We start from the raw sequence: 14299 nt of genomic DNA, 5'->3' as shown, positions 1-14299 counted from the left end.
ACTGATCCCAACACTTTTTGAAATACAAATGGCCTATTTGCATTGAGACTTTTGCTGTAATTATACATTTCATACATTTTGTTAAACATTTTATTTCCTTTCCTGCTACTTTAATATTTTAATTGTAATTTTAATTGTATATGTATGGGTGTGTGTATATGTATGCATTATGTGCATGTATATATTTTTTTTCTTTATTCTTTCCAAACAGGACTGTTTAACATCACATCCTTGGTTTACTGTATTAGGAGTGTAGTATTATAAGTTATCTGCATCTCCATGGGTACTATTTAACATTATACCCTTGGTTTATTCTTTAAAGATTGTTTAAGATCATATTCTACGCTTATAGTATTTGGACTGTACTGGCAATTGATATCTCTACTTTATTCCTTCTACACCGCTGCTTGGGGACTTGTTTTGTTCTGGATGTGCTCTGTCTCTAGATATGTATGAGGACTGAGACTTTGTGAAGTGTGGCTTCACTTGGGAAAGCAAAAGGGGGGGGGGGGGGGGGGGGGATTGGGGAAAGACAGAAAGAGAGCAAGCTATTTCTAATCTATCCTTTTCATTCCCACAATTGTAAGTGCCAACACAACAATAGGCTTCATAGCCATAACTCCTTGCAATATTGGTAATTAAGACTAAAGCAATCATATGTAATAATGTACAACCTCAAGATTACAAAATGACAGTAAAAGTTCAGAAGTAATGCCTCTATGAACAAACAGTAAACTTTGTGAGCTGGAATGTAAAATGTCTCACTCATGAATTAAAGAGGAAAAAGTATTCTCTCACCCAACAGGTCTAAACGCCAAGACAAGTGTTTTTACAGGAGACCCACTTCTTAATCAAGGATCAGTTTCGGTTGCAAAGAGACTGGACTGGCCAAATATTCCACTCCAACTATACATGTGGGAATCTTAATTCACAGAACAATTTAATTTGCAGTACAAGATGTAGTATCAGATCCTGAAGGGCGATATGTGATAGTTATGGGTAATTTATTTAATTGTAAAGTGACTGATAAGTATTCATGCATCCAATGTGGTTGATAGAAATTTCATCTAAAATGTATTTGCATCCATTCCTAACTTGAACACTCATAAAATTATAATGGCCAGAGGCTTTTAATTGTGTTTTAAAACCAGACCTGGATAGGTCTTCAGGTACAGGGGTGACATCTAACACTGCAAAAATAATTACAGTTTTTAATTGATAATAACTTAATCAGACCCTTGGCGATTTCTAAATCCACACTTAAGAGCATATTCCTTCTTTTCACCAGTGCATCACTGTTACTGGAGAACTGATCATTTCTTTATAGATAACAAATTCTTGCTTACGATCAAATTTTGCAAATACAATGCTATTGTTATCTCTGACCATGCCCCTCTTTATCATGGAGGTCACATCACTATGCCTGTGACGGTGTGGGTCCAGTTCCATGCTCCCTCTTCTTGTTTTGGGAGCCTCTTGAACCAGTCACTGTCGATAACGTAACTGAATCAGCTGTCAGATGGGAACAAAACATACTTGGAGCAAGGTGATGGTGTAAAAGATAATCCATGAATAAACCATAAAAGTAGGTGAAAAGTGGAGGTTAACATCCAATAAACATCCATCCATCCATTTTCCAACCCGCTGAATCCGAACACAGGGTCACGGGGGTCTGCTGGAGCCAATCCCAGCCAACACAGGGCACAAGGCAGGAACCAATCCCAGGCAGGGTGCCAACCCACGCAGGAGACAAACAAACACACCCACACACCAAGCACACACTAGGGCCAATTTAGAATCGCCAATCCACCTAACCTGCATGTCTTTGGACTGTGGGAGGAAACCCACGCAGACACGGGGAGAACATGCAAACTCCACACAGGGAGGACCCGGGAAGCGAACCCAGGTCTCCTAACTGCAAGGCAGCAGCGCTACCACTGCGTCACCGTGCCGCCCTCCAATAAACACATCCAATTAAAACAAGGTTAAAACTATGCCATGAAGCTCTCCTTTTAAATGGCGGCTCCCCTGCTTCTCCCATACGGGCCTTGCAACAGGGGAGTTGCCCTATCTGCAGCTGGAGCTGACATTCCACTGGTCTGGTTGCCTTCCATCCACTGGCCACATAGATTTCCCTCGCCAGACGAAGACTCGGGTCCCCAACGACCAGGGTGCTCACGCTGGTGTTCTCGCTCCCAAGCCTCCTTGACCTCTGCTGCCTTCTGTGGAGAGCCATCCATAAACCTGGTTGGCCAAACACTCTTCCAGGCCTCTTCTCCCAGCTGCCTGTCTTTTCTCACCACAAGCCTACACTCTCTTGCTCACTCCCGCACTGGATTTTACAGCGTAGTGTCTTCATCATCTCTCAACTAACACTTTTTTTTCTTCCCCCCTTGCACTCGCGCTACTTTTTTTTTTCTCTCCATCATCAATTACGGTCATAGGCAATTCCTCACCTATGCAGAATGCAGGCATGGGCGTTTCCACACTGAATTACACAGGTGCGGGATTTGTTGCTGGGAGCTACTAATCGTCACACCTGTGACACAAAATCATTATAAAAAGGAGAAGTGAGAGTGTGGAGAGAAGGAAAAAGATTGAAGAACACAGGATGGAGGTTACTGGAGAGAAGAGAAAGGCGGGAGGAGAAAAAAGCCAGTGTGGAAGTGAGCAAGAAAATGAGTGAGCGTGGGCAGACTTGCTGGAATGCAGACAGCTGGAAGGAGAGCCCCGTAGGAGGAGTGTTTGGCCGACACTCGGAGGGGGCAGTAGGAAGCAGTCGCTCCAGCTGAGTGATGTCAAAGAGCTGGAGTGTCCCAAATGGTGGTTGGCTTGTCACGTAAGGACGCGGGAGTGAGGGAGGCTTGGGAGGCTGAGCCTCTGCGTGAGTGCCCTGGCAGTTGGGGGGACCCGAGTTTTGGTCTGGAGGGATGAGCTGTACGTAGCTAGGAGATGGAAGGCTACCAGACCAGTAAAAGGAAGCTGCACCTGCTGATAGGGCGACTCCCCTGTTGCAGGGCATGTATGGGAGAAGCAGAGGGGCCATCAGTTTGAATGAAGAATGCACCAGGTTTTCGTTAAAAAAGATGACTTCCTGCCATACTTTTAACGGCTTTGTTTTTGGTTGGATTTTAACCTCCACTTTTATCATATCGTTTTTATGGATTATTTATTTATTAACTTTGAAGAACTGCACTGTGGACATTGTTTTTGGTTCTGTTTTAATAAAAGCACCTTTGCGCTTTGCACCTTCCCCTTGCTCCAAGAGTGTTACAATTGGAAGAGAGCGCATGTAGCAGAACCCACACTGTCACATGCGCCAATTATTTATTTAAAAAGGGAATCAGCCATGGACTTCACTTTACCACAATGCCCAACATACTCACCTCGCAGCTGGCGTCTTAATCCTGTCATTAGCTGATGAGAACTGTACAGAATTTATATCCAACAAATTGATTTTCTTTAGAGACAAATGCATCCTAAAAGGTTTCTGCAGGAATATTCCGGAAGACTCTGAAGGATTTTGTAAGAGGGGACATTATCTTTTATCTTTAAGTCGGAGGATAACTTATGTTATATACTATTTGAAATTGGGGAAAAAAATCAAATTTTCACTTAGAGAATGTGTTCAAAACGTTTTTAAAACCTGGCAGGACCTAATCAATAACATTTTAGAATAAGCATTTACATTGGGGGAAAAGACTCCTTTCTCTCTTTACTACTCTAAACAGTTTTGCTCTGGTTGTCGGCCTTCGTCTCTTTCTCATGGGTGGGGGTTGATATGACTTTAGTTTTGTTAAGTCTGAGTTGATTGTATGGAATGTCACATGCTTTTAATAAATTCAATAAAAATGAAAAAAAGTTTCCCTGGCAGTGCCTTTTTAAAATCCTTTGAATTTATAGGGTCTTGCTGACATAAGAACACTAGCAGAATATAAAACTTTCACAGAGTATGGAACAGCATGAGGCTACTGTGTTGATCCCCTCCTCTCAAATGAATGCAGGCAACAAGAAAATGTTGAGAGATTCACTTCACAATAGACAGCAATCAGTAAAAGAAAAATGGATATGTAGGTTTTTTTAGGGCTAGCTAGCTTATTTACTTTAGTTGGCTAAAATAGATCTTTCCTTAAAAATACATACAGTATAAGTAAATAAGAATACAGTTAGTTTTATTTACAATAATAAGAGAAAACATAAAAGCGACAATTTTAGTCTAATGCGTTTCAAAACTGGCATGTACACAGTAAGTGGTAATTTTTATCTGATTGTAACATATTGAAACAAATAGGAGATGAAAAAACAAATAAAAAATGGAATGGAAATATTGTCATAAAACATGAAACACAAGCATCCTACAAAGAGGCGTATTTTAAATTATACAATAGTTTTGCATATATTTTATTTGGCATATGCTGCTTCTTTTAAATCAAGATCCATGCTTTAAATTTGTGCCGCCAGAGCATATTCATTACAAAAAAAACAAAATTAAGTCATTTCAAAATATGTAGTTAGGGTGCCGTCTCTAAAGTTGCAGTTGATTAAAACGCTTTAGTCACAAAGTTTGTACATGCATTAGTCTCTGCTTAAGGGCTTGTTATTTCTCATTTTCAGTATTTTACGGCTCAGATGGAGGAGTGGGGAGGACCTCAATGCTGCTCTCTGTTGGGCTTGTGCTAGAGGTTTGGGCTTCTGATAAAGGCAACCCAGGCTGTGTATCCTCAGAACTAGAAGGGCTGTTTTCTGTCCTGTCAAATCCTACTTCTTCAGATGGCCTAGCTTGACCCAGCACAACTTGAACTTTACTGGGTAAATCCTGCAAAACAAATACACATTATTATTACAGATTACACATTGGAAAAACTTTTGAATAATTACAGTTCCTTCAAATATGCTAATCTATACCTATGACAAAAGTATAAAATATTCAGCAGAGTGTGGCTTAGTTTACCTGGGCATGACCGCTAGCTTTATTTGTTAATAGCTACACTTAGGAATTTCCTTCCATAGAGCTATAAAATGAGAGAATCACTAAGCTGCCAGGCAAAGTGATGTCAGGTTTTGATTTTTCCTTTTAAATGTCAAGAAATGCAACACATCACAAAGTTCAGAGCAAAACTGGACAGTAGAAATGGTGACAATAGTCACTAAGTACAAACCATGAAAAAATGTTGCTGTTTGAATTTAAAGAACATGTATACATTTTAAAAATATGCTAACAAGAATATTAAGTGGCTTATAGAAAAGCTCTTTATATGATACTGAACCAGGAGGCCATTTTACCCTTGAACTGAATGGTATGAAGACATACAAGGCATCTATCACTGAATGGTTACTAGGCACAACAAGAGTGAAGAAACAATTTTAATAATTTCTTTAGTTTTCTTGCTAAAAAAGCAAATCAGTTTATTTCTTGGTAGATATGAATGACTAGTAAAACATTATGTGTAAAAACTCCACTCCACTCAGAAAAATGGTGACAGAAAAACCACCACCAAAGCATCAAGTTATAATTTATATTATGATGTTTTTGAAGATATCCGTCTCACTGTCCATTTCAGACTTTTTCCATTTCACTGTTGTAGGAGACCAGAACCAGCAAAAAGAAACCCACCCTGACTTGATGTTTCAATTTAAAGAATTTAAAAGACATTTGTCATCGTTTGTACTACGTGACTATTGTAGTTCAGTAGCTCTGTCTGAGTTACTGTGTTTTTCTTTTTCTTTCTTTGCTTTACTTACAGCGTAAAGCTCTGTTTCGATTCTTTGTTTACTATGTGTGCAGTGCTTTTGCTTAAGTATACTATGGATATGGATCTTTTTACAACACAAGTGAGCGACAGGAAATTTGTTTATATGAAGGAAGAGTTACTCGCACTCCAAATGAAGAGACGTTCTGGTGAAGCGCAGATCATTCCGGAAGAACAAAGGAACAGGTATCAAGGATACAGGACTGGCATTAAGGTAAAGGTGAAGCTTGCGAACAAACGCAGGAAATATAAACCAGCTATTCCATCTGTGGTAATGGAGAATGTAAACTTGCTGGTCCACAAGACGGATGAGCTAGAAGCACTAATTAAAAATAATCAGAGTTATCGGGAGTGCCGTTTATTGTGTCTGATGGAGGCATGGCTAACTAACTGTATTCTCGATGAAAGCATGGACATTCCAGGGTTCACAACCGTAACAGCAGATGGGAACACTAAATGCTGTGGCAAAAGCAAAAGTGGGGGTATTGCAATGTTTATTAACATCAGATGGCGTAACCCGGGGCATGTAATAATTAACACTAGCCTACGAAAAAAGTTGTAATGTTGGGCCACCTCTAATTCCTTTGCACCTCTTCATCAGTGTCTGTTTTGTAAATATGTCAATCAGCACTGGCAGCAGGCAGCCTGCTCTCCCATGCCCCACAGGCAGAACTGAAGTCACACACAAAGTTCTCCCAGCTCAAGTCTGTTTATGTGGGTGTAAGGTGTCTGGAATAGGGTACATAATATATTGTTATTTGTGATACATACATTTCATGTGTGTTTCGTATCTAAAATGATCTATGTAAATGCTGGATGACAGGAAGTGTGAGAAATGCAAGAAATGTTGAACACATGCCTAAAGTAGAAACTTTTTTCATTTTATAGTAATAACGGCAAAATTTAGACATTAAGTGTATAATGTGTGAAGACTGAAGTCCAAATATCAAATAAACACTTTCACTAAAGGTATAACAAAACAAGAGATCTTTTATTCAAGAATAACACCAAAGAAAAAGAAATCATTCAGTTTACATGTTGGCTTCAATGAGTAAAAACCCAAGCCGAAATATCAATCGATACAAAGTCGAAATGTCTGCTTCACTGGTGCAGAGGTAAGAACTGCTGCCTTGTAATCGAGAAGTTGTGGGTTTGAGCACATGTTCTCCCCGTTTTGAGTAGTGAGCTGCTGTTATTATTACTATTACATAATAAAAACATATATTTGATTTGAGTCTTAACACCCAGCGTAATTTTGTTCTACTTGGTGGGAGAACTTTGTCCGACTTCAGCTGTGTCAGTGGGGCATTGGATATCAGGTTGGTTAAGTGCTTGTGCTGACAACAAAACAAAGATTCCGAGAAAGAAGTGTAAAGGAATTTAAGGTGGCTTGACATTACGACTTTTTTTCATAGGCTTCAGGGATTCTAGGTTTAAGGAAAGAATCTGCTGTAGGGACATTGAACTGGGTGGGTGTATGTCCATACTACATGCACAGGGAGTTTTCTCACATCACTGTTGTTGTTGTTTATGTTCCCCTGCAGGCGGAAACAGTGAAGGCCTATGATATCATACTCACTACCATTGCGAGACTACAGACACAACACCCAGAGGCTTTCATTGCAATCTCTGGCGATTTCAGTACTTCACTGGACTCGACTTTGACATCCTTCTTTCAGTATGCTAATTGTTCCAACAGAAAGAACAGCACAATTGACTTCTCTATGCAAATGTAAGGGATGCTTACTAAGCCACTCTCCGCCCCCACAGGGTAAATCTGATGATAATCTTGTTTACCTACAGCCTCAGTACAAGCCTCTAGTTTAAAGACAACCCAGCTTTGAGTCTACTGACTGGAGTGTTCTGCTGCTATTATGTAAGGAGGATACTGAATGGATAACAAACTGGATTACAGACTGAACTTCTTTATGGACACACTTTTGCCCCTGTTAAAACTGTATGCTGCTTTATTAATAATAAGCCCTGAATTACCAGAGATGTTAAGGATGTTTCTTAACAAGAAAAAGCAAGGTTTCAAAAATAAGGACCAGGCAGAGCTGAGGAGTGTACAGAGAGATCTCAAGGTTTGACCTAAAGAGGCTAAGGAGTCAGGAAGAAGGTAGAATGCCAGTAACAGAAAAATAACATCAGGGAGGTGTGGGATGGTATGAAGACCATCAAAATTTTATGCAAAGGAGCAGTTATACAGCAGAGGACCGTGTGGAGAGAACAATTGAGTTCAATCTTTTCTAAAACAGATTCAACTGCACTGCTCCTTCTTTCCCTGTCACAAACTAACTGGTCACCACCCCCCTCCTTCACAGCTACCAAACACCCCACTGACAACCTGCCAGCATGGATCAAGCAACCCTTCCCCCCCCACCCATCAGAATAGCAGTTCATCAGAAGGTGCTAATAGCCCCCGTGCTTCTCCATTTTGTTTCTCACACCATCACTACTGATCAGGTTAGAGGAGAACTGAGGAGGCTACATGCTAGGTAGGCTGTTGGACCAGATAAGGTGAGTCCAAGATTTTTTAAGGGCCGGTGCTGCTGAAATAGCAGAACCCCTTCAGCACATTTTCAACCTGAACTTGTGACTAGAGAGAGTTCCCACACTGTGGAAGACCTCCTGTCTGTCTCATAATGATGCCCAAGAAAGTGAGATCCAGTGAACTAATTGACTTCACGGCTGTGGCCTTAACATCCCATATTCATGAAGACCCTTAAGTGACTAATTCTTCATCTCATCAGAGCCCAGGTGAATCATGCACTAGACCCCCTGCAGTTTGCCTATTGCGAGATGGGGGTTTTGGATGTCTACCTTCTCCAATGAACCCACTTGCATTTGGACAAATGATGTAGTGCTGTGAGAATCATGCTCTTTGACTTTTCTAGCACCTTCAACACTATTTAACCTCTTCTACTGAGAAAGAAGAAGCCTAGGATGGGAGTGCCTTCGCAACTTGCTTTGAACTGGATTACAGGTTACGTCACTGGTAGACCTCAGTTTGTTAGACTGGGGTACTGCACATCACAGACTGTAATCAGTAGCACAGTAGATCCACAGGGGAATGTTCTTTCCACTTCACTCTATACATATCAGACTTTAGCTACTGTACAACTCAGGGACATGCCACATGCAGGAGTTCTCAGGTGACACTGCTATTATGGGGTGTGTCAGGGGTGGACAGGAGGAGGTATACAGGGGTCTGTTGAATGACTTTGTGGGATGGTGTCAGTCAAACCAACTGCTGTTGAACAATTCCAAAATCAAAGAGATGGTCGTGGACTACATCTCCACTGAGACCTGTCTCCACTGAGGGGATTGATGTGAAGTAGGTCAAGACCCATGAATACCTTGTAGTGCATTTGAATGACATTTGATGGTTAGAAAACACAAAGGCTCTGTTCGGGAAGGGGCAAAGTCAGCTCTTTTTTCGGGGTAGGCTACGCTCCTTTAACATATTCAAGAAACTCCAGCAGATGTTCTATCAGTCTGTTGTTGCCAGTACTCTTTTCTATACTGTGGTGTACTGGGGCTAGCTTGAAGAACAGGGATGCTGATTGTATTGACAAGCTGATCAGACAAGCAGGTTCCCTGGTGACAGTGGCAGAGAGGAGGACACTATGCAAACTGTCATCTAGCATGGATAATGAACATCACTCTCTATACACCACAACAATTAAGCAGAGAAATTTGTTTAGTGGTAGGCTGGTATCACAGAACTGCAATACAGACAAATACACAGATCTTTTTTCCCAGAGCCATTAAACTTTTCAACTCTTTACAACAGGGGCAGGGGGGTGGATGAGATCTGAACCTGATACTTCTTCTCTGCTCATGAGCTATATTAGATGTATTAGCTATGCACTTCATACATTTGATATCTCACTACTTGGCCATTACTGTATAACACATTTTTTGTTCATTATTACCACATCAGCATAAGCCATAGGGATGGGAATCGAAAACTGGTTCTTGTTGAGAACCGGTTCCCACTGTTTCAATTCCTTGGAATTGTTTGCCATTTTTGCAAACGATTCCCCTATCGATTCCAGTCACCTCGAATGATGTCACCACGTTGCGTAGCGTCATTTACCCAGCAGGAAACATGGCACCTAAGCGGCACAAACGCTCAAAAGTTTGGTTATACTTTACGAGAAAGGATGACAACAGGGCAACTTGGAATACTTGCAAAGTAGATATTTCATCAAAGGGAGGAAACACTACGAATATGCAAAAGCATTTGCTCACAAAACACGCGATAACCTTAAATGAATGTCGTGTTTTTGATCCGCTCCGGACTAGTGAATCTCAACCCAACAGCAGCTGTAACGTTTGCACGTCCTCTCCCGTTAATACGGCAGTTAACTAATCAACTAACATTGCATATTATGTTAGCACGATTTGCCTTATTGCAAAACCTGCTATTACTGTGCATTGCATTTAGATGACCATGACGAGAGAGACAGACAGAGTCTGGCTGTCTCAGATGCTGGAAGTTCTCGCTGCAGTCTACCGGTAACTTCTCCTTTCACAGAGGCGGGGAAAAGTAAAATGACACAGGCCAGGATAGACGAATGTCACCGAGCAGTGACTAAGTTTGTGGTAAAAGACTTGCATCCATTTGCCACAGTAGATGCCCCCGATTTTCGGTAAGTGAATGTGTTTAATTGTAGGCTAAGTCAGGGAATGTCAAAGTTGCATGTTCTCCTCTTACCAGATGTTTCATCTGTTTCCATTTATATATCTTTTAGAGAAATGACAAAGACTCTGAACCCTAAGTACAAAGCCCCAAACAGAGACAGTTTAACCAACCACTTGATCCCTGTTTGGTATGCGGTTGAAAAGGCAAATCTGATTTCTGAGCTGAAACATGTGTTGAAGGCAGCCGTCACTGCAGATGGATGGACAAGTTTTAGTCAAGATCATTACCTCACAGTAACGCTGCATTATGTCAGGAATGGCCAGGCTCAAGAAAAAGTCCTCAAAACCAAACCAGTGTACCAGAGACACAGACAGGGACAGCTGTAGCAGAGGAGATTGATGAGATCTTGGAGGAGTATGGTATCAAAGACAAGGTTGTGGCAGCCACTGTTGATAATGCGGCCAACATGGATGTAGCTGTCAAAATAGTTGATGGTTGCAGAATTGCACAGTGCACAGTTCCATTGGACTTGAGTTGATTGTATTTGTTGCTGGCTGATGTAGTTTTATTTTTGAGTGCTCAGCTCATATATACTTTTAAAAAGGAGAGTGTAAATGTTACTGGACATTCTTGTGTAATTGCCACAGAATAATTTATGTTATACTTTGTTATTGCTACAGAAGAATATTTATTTTATTATTATTTTACATTTACAAATTTTTTTCTGGGGACCCCATGGCACCCCATCGAGGAGCCGTAGGCTGTGGATCTCTTAAGATCTCACTGTTGGGTTTGTAAGGTCATGCTACTCCTAAATTTCTATCTTGTTCAAAGATAAGATATAAAACAAAGTTCTAAGCTAATCGACCTGTGTGTTCTCCTTTTTTAAAAATAAGAATCAATAGGAGAATCGATAAAGAATCGAATTGTTAAACAGAATCGAAAATGGAATCGGAATCGTGAAAATCTTATCAATTCCCATCCCTAATAAGCCATGTCACTTTATTTTATTTTACTTTGAGATTAAGCCTCTTTAGTATCTGTTACTTTGACTTGGATATTATGTGCCACCTCTCACTTTGGTAGTATTTCATATTTTCACAATTCTCACTGCATTGGCATTATTGTATGTACCATCTAGTGTACTGCGAGTGGATTATTTGCACAGTATTTGTTACTTGTTTAATACGTTTACTTACATGTTTGTATTTAACATGGTATACTTAATTCTTGGCTACTGGTACTTGACTTCCGCTCAGGATCAATAAAGTATGTATGTACGTATGTATGTATCTTGTCATTAGGGATGCTCTAATAAGTTTTTTGAGGGCAGATACCAATAATCAATTTCATGTTACTAGAATTGACTGATCCTAATTTTTCTTTAAATTTTTTTTGCACTGAGCTCTTACATGTGTAGAAGCTGTATGTTCTACTGTTAACCTTGGTATTTTTACAATTAAACTGTAGATCACAGGTTTCACTTATTCATCTCTAATTAATAAAATTAAATTCTGTAGGTACACTGTTCAGTTACAGTAAAAAAATCTAAAATAAAAAAATCCCCTTAAAATACATATTTTTAAGTAATACAATGTGTAAAGAAAATATTTATAAATAATAAATATGGCCTAAAACAAAGTAATTGGTCATAATTTCATGCTACAGTTCTAATAAAATATTCATAAGGTGTTTATCAAGAAGGCTAATATGCATAACCACTTTACACATAAAATAGACAAATTTGGTTCTTAAGCTAATAACTCTATTGTTTACTAAGCAAAAAGGGCAAATTGTTCTTTATCTGTTCTTTTTCTAAATACAAATATGAGCTGCTGTACCGAACACAACCCCACTCCCCATCCACACTCAGATATGGAATTTCCATTTAAAAAAAGGACAAAATGAAAAGATCTGAACTCATTAAGGCAGTTTCCTATGATTTCTGACAAATACACTCTTCTTTTTTCTTTAATTCCAAGTTCAGCTGCACAACATACACTGATCAGCCAAAACATTAAAACCGCTTGCCTAATATTGTGAAGGTTCCCATCATGCCACTAAAACAGCTTTGACCCATTGAGGCATGGACTCCATAAGACTACTGAAGGTGGCCTGTGGTTTCTGGCATCAAGACGTTAGCAGCAGATCTTTTAAGTCCTATAAGGTGTGAGGTGGGGCAAACATAGATTGGACTTGTTTTTCCAGCACATCCCACAGATGGTTGATTGAGATCTGGGGAATTGGAGGCCAAGTAAAAACCTTGAAACTTTTTGTCATTCCTGAACAATTTTTGCATTATGCAAGTGTGCATTATCCTGCTGGAAGAGGTCACAGCGATCAGGGAATACCATTGCAATGAAGGGGTAGCCTGCAACAATCTTTAGGTAGGTGGTACATATCAAAGTAACATCCTCATAAATGCTAGGTTTCCCAGCAAAACCTTTATCCTATATCACATTCTACTATCATCTCTTCCCCAAGATCATAAAAAGATCATAAAAGAAAACCTGATTCATCAGACCAGACCACCTTCTTCCATTGCTCCATGGTCTAGTTCTGATGCTCATTTTCTTGGTTGTAGGCGCTTTCGGCTGTGAAGAGGGGTCAGCATGGGGATGACTAATGTTTTGTGGCTATGTAGTCCCATAAGAATCAAGCTGTGATGCACTGTGTGGTCTGACACCTTTCTCTCATTGCTAGCATTACGTTTTTCATCAGTATCTGATAAATTAGCTCCTCTGTGGGATCATTACAGATGGGCTAGCCTTTGCTCTCCATGCACATCAATGAGCATTGGGTGCCCATGACCCTGTTGCCAGTTCACCGGTTGTCCTTCCTTGGACCACTTTAGGAAAGGTACTAACCACTGCATACCAGGAAGACCCCACAAGATTTGCTGTTTTGGAAATTCTCTGACACAGTGATCTAGCAATCACAATTTGGCCCTTGTCAAAAAAAAAACTCAGGTCCTTATGCTTGCCCATTTTTCTTCTTCTAACACATCACCCTCAAGAACTGACTGTTCACTTGCTGCCTAATACATCCCACCCTTGATGGGTGTCATTGTAACGTGATAATCAATGTTAATTATTTTGCCAGTGGTTCTATTGTCGTGGCTGGTCAGTGTATATACATTTGCCATTCCTCTCCAGGCAGTGGACAACTCGCATTCCCTTTTCTGTTTACTCACAACAATATTTTGTCATCATTTAACTCAGTTGGAATCCCAGTCAATTTTACTGAATCAGCCCGCAATCTAGGAGTTATCTTTCACTCTAGCATGTCATTTAAAGCGCATATTACAAAGTTGTCCAAAACATGTTTCTTCCATCTTAAAAATGTTAGGAAATTAAGGCACTTTTTAAATAAACAGGATTCTGAGAAACTAATTCATGCATTTATCTCTAGTAGGATTGACTACTGCAATGCGGTGTTCACTGGATGTTCAAACTGTTCTTTATACAGCCTCCAGTTAATCCAAAATGCGGCTGCAAGAATTATTACAAGAACAAGAAAATACGAACACATAACTCCAGTTCTTAAATCCTTACACTGGCTCCCGGTTACGTTTAGGGCAGATTTCAAAATCCTTCTTTTAACATATAAAGCATTAAATGGTCGAGGTCCGGCTTAAGTTTAGGGCAGATTTCAAAATCCTTCTTTTAACATATAAAGCATTAAATGGTCGGCCCACCTGCCAAGTTGTTTTGCCTGCCTAAGTAAAAGTCATCCCAGATGGAGGATCGCAGGAATCGTGGGAAAGAGGGGTCCTTTCATCGGATTGGCTGGCCCAGCACTGTTTCAGCCATGGAATAGCCAAATGGGGGAGGCAGCTTGAAGGATGAGGTCTCCAGGACTCAACACAAATCCAAATCTTATTATGGGATATATCATC

The 14299-nt window shown here is 40.2% G+C and overlaps 1 protein-coding gene across 4 annotated transcripts in view; it reads right to left on the bottom strand.

Moving 5' to 3' along the window:
- Positions 1–4155: 4155 nt before the first annotated feature.
- The window catches only part of tbc1d17 (TBC1 domain family, member 17), a 258075-nt gene continuing 247931 nt past the window's right edge, over positions 4156–14299 (bottom strand). For all 4 annotated transcript variants that reach the window (XM_028813654.2, XM_051933539.1, XM_051933541.1 and 1 more), the window contains one exon: positions 4156–4816. In XM_028813654.2, the coding sequence (XP_028669487.1) occupies positions 4619–4816 (198 nt within the window). In that variant the 3' untranslated portion in view covers positions 4156–4618. The remainder of the gene's footprint in view (positions 4817–14299) is intronic.

Source organism: Erpetoichthys calabaricus, chromosome 11 (assembly GCF_900747795.2).
Source record: "Erpetoichthys calabaricus chromosome 11, fErpCal1.3, whole genome shotgun sequence".
Taxonomy (NCBI): Eukaryota; Metazoa; Chordata; class Cladistia; order Polypteriformes; family Polypteridae; genus Erpetoichthys; species Erpetoichthys calabaricus.
This window is presented reverse-complemented; position numbering and strand designations above follow the sequence as displayed.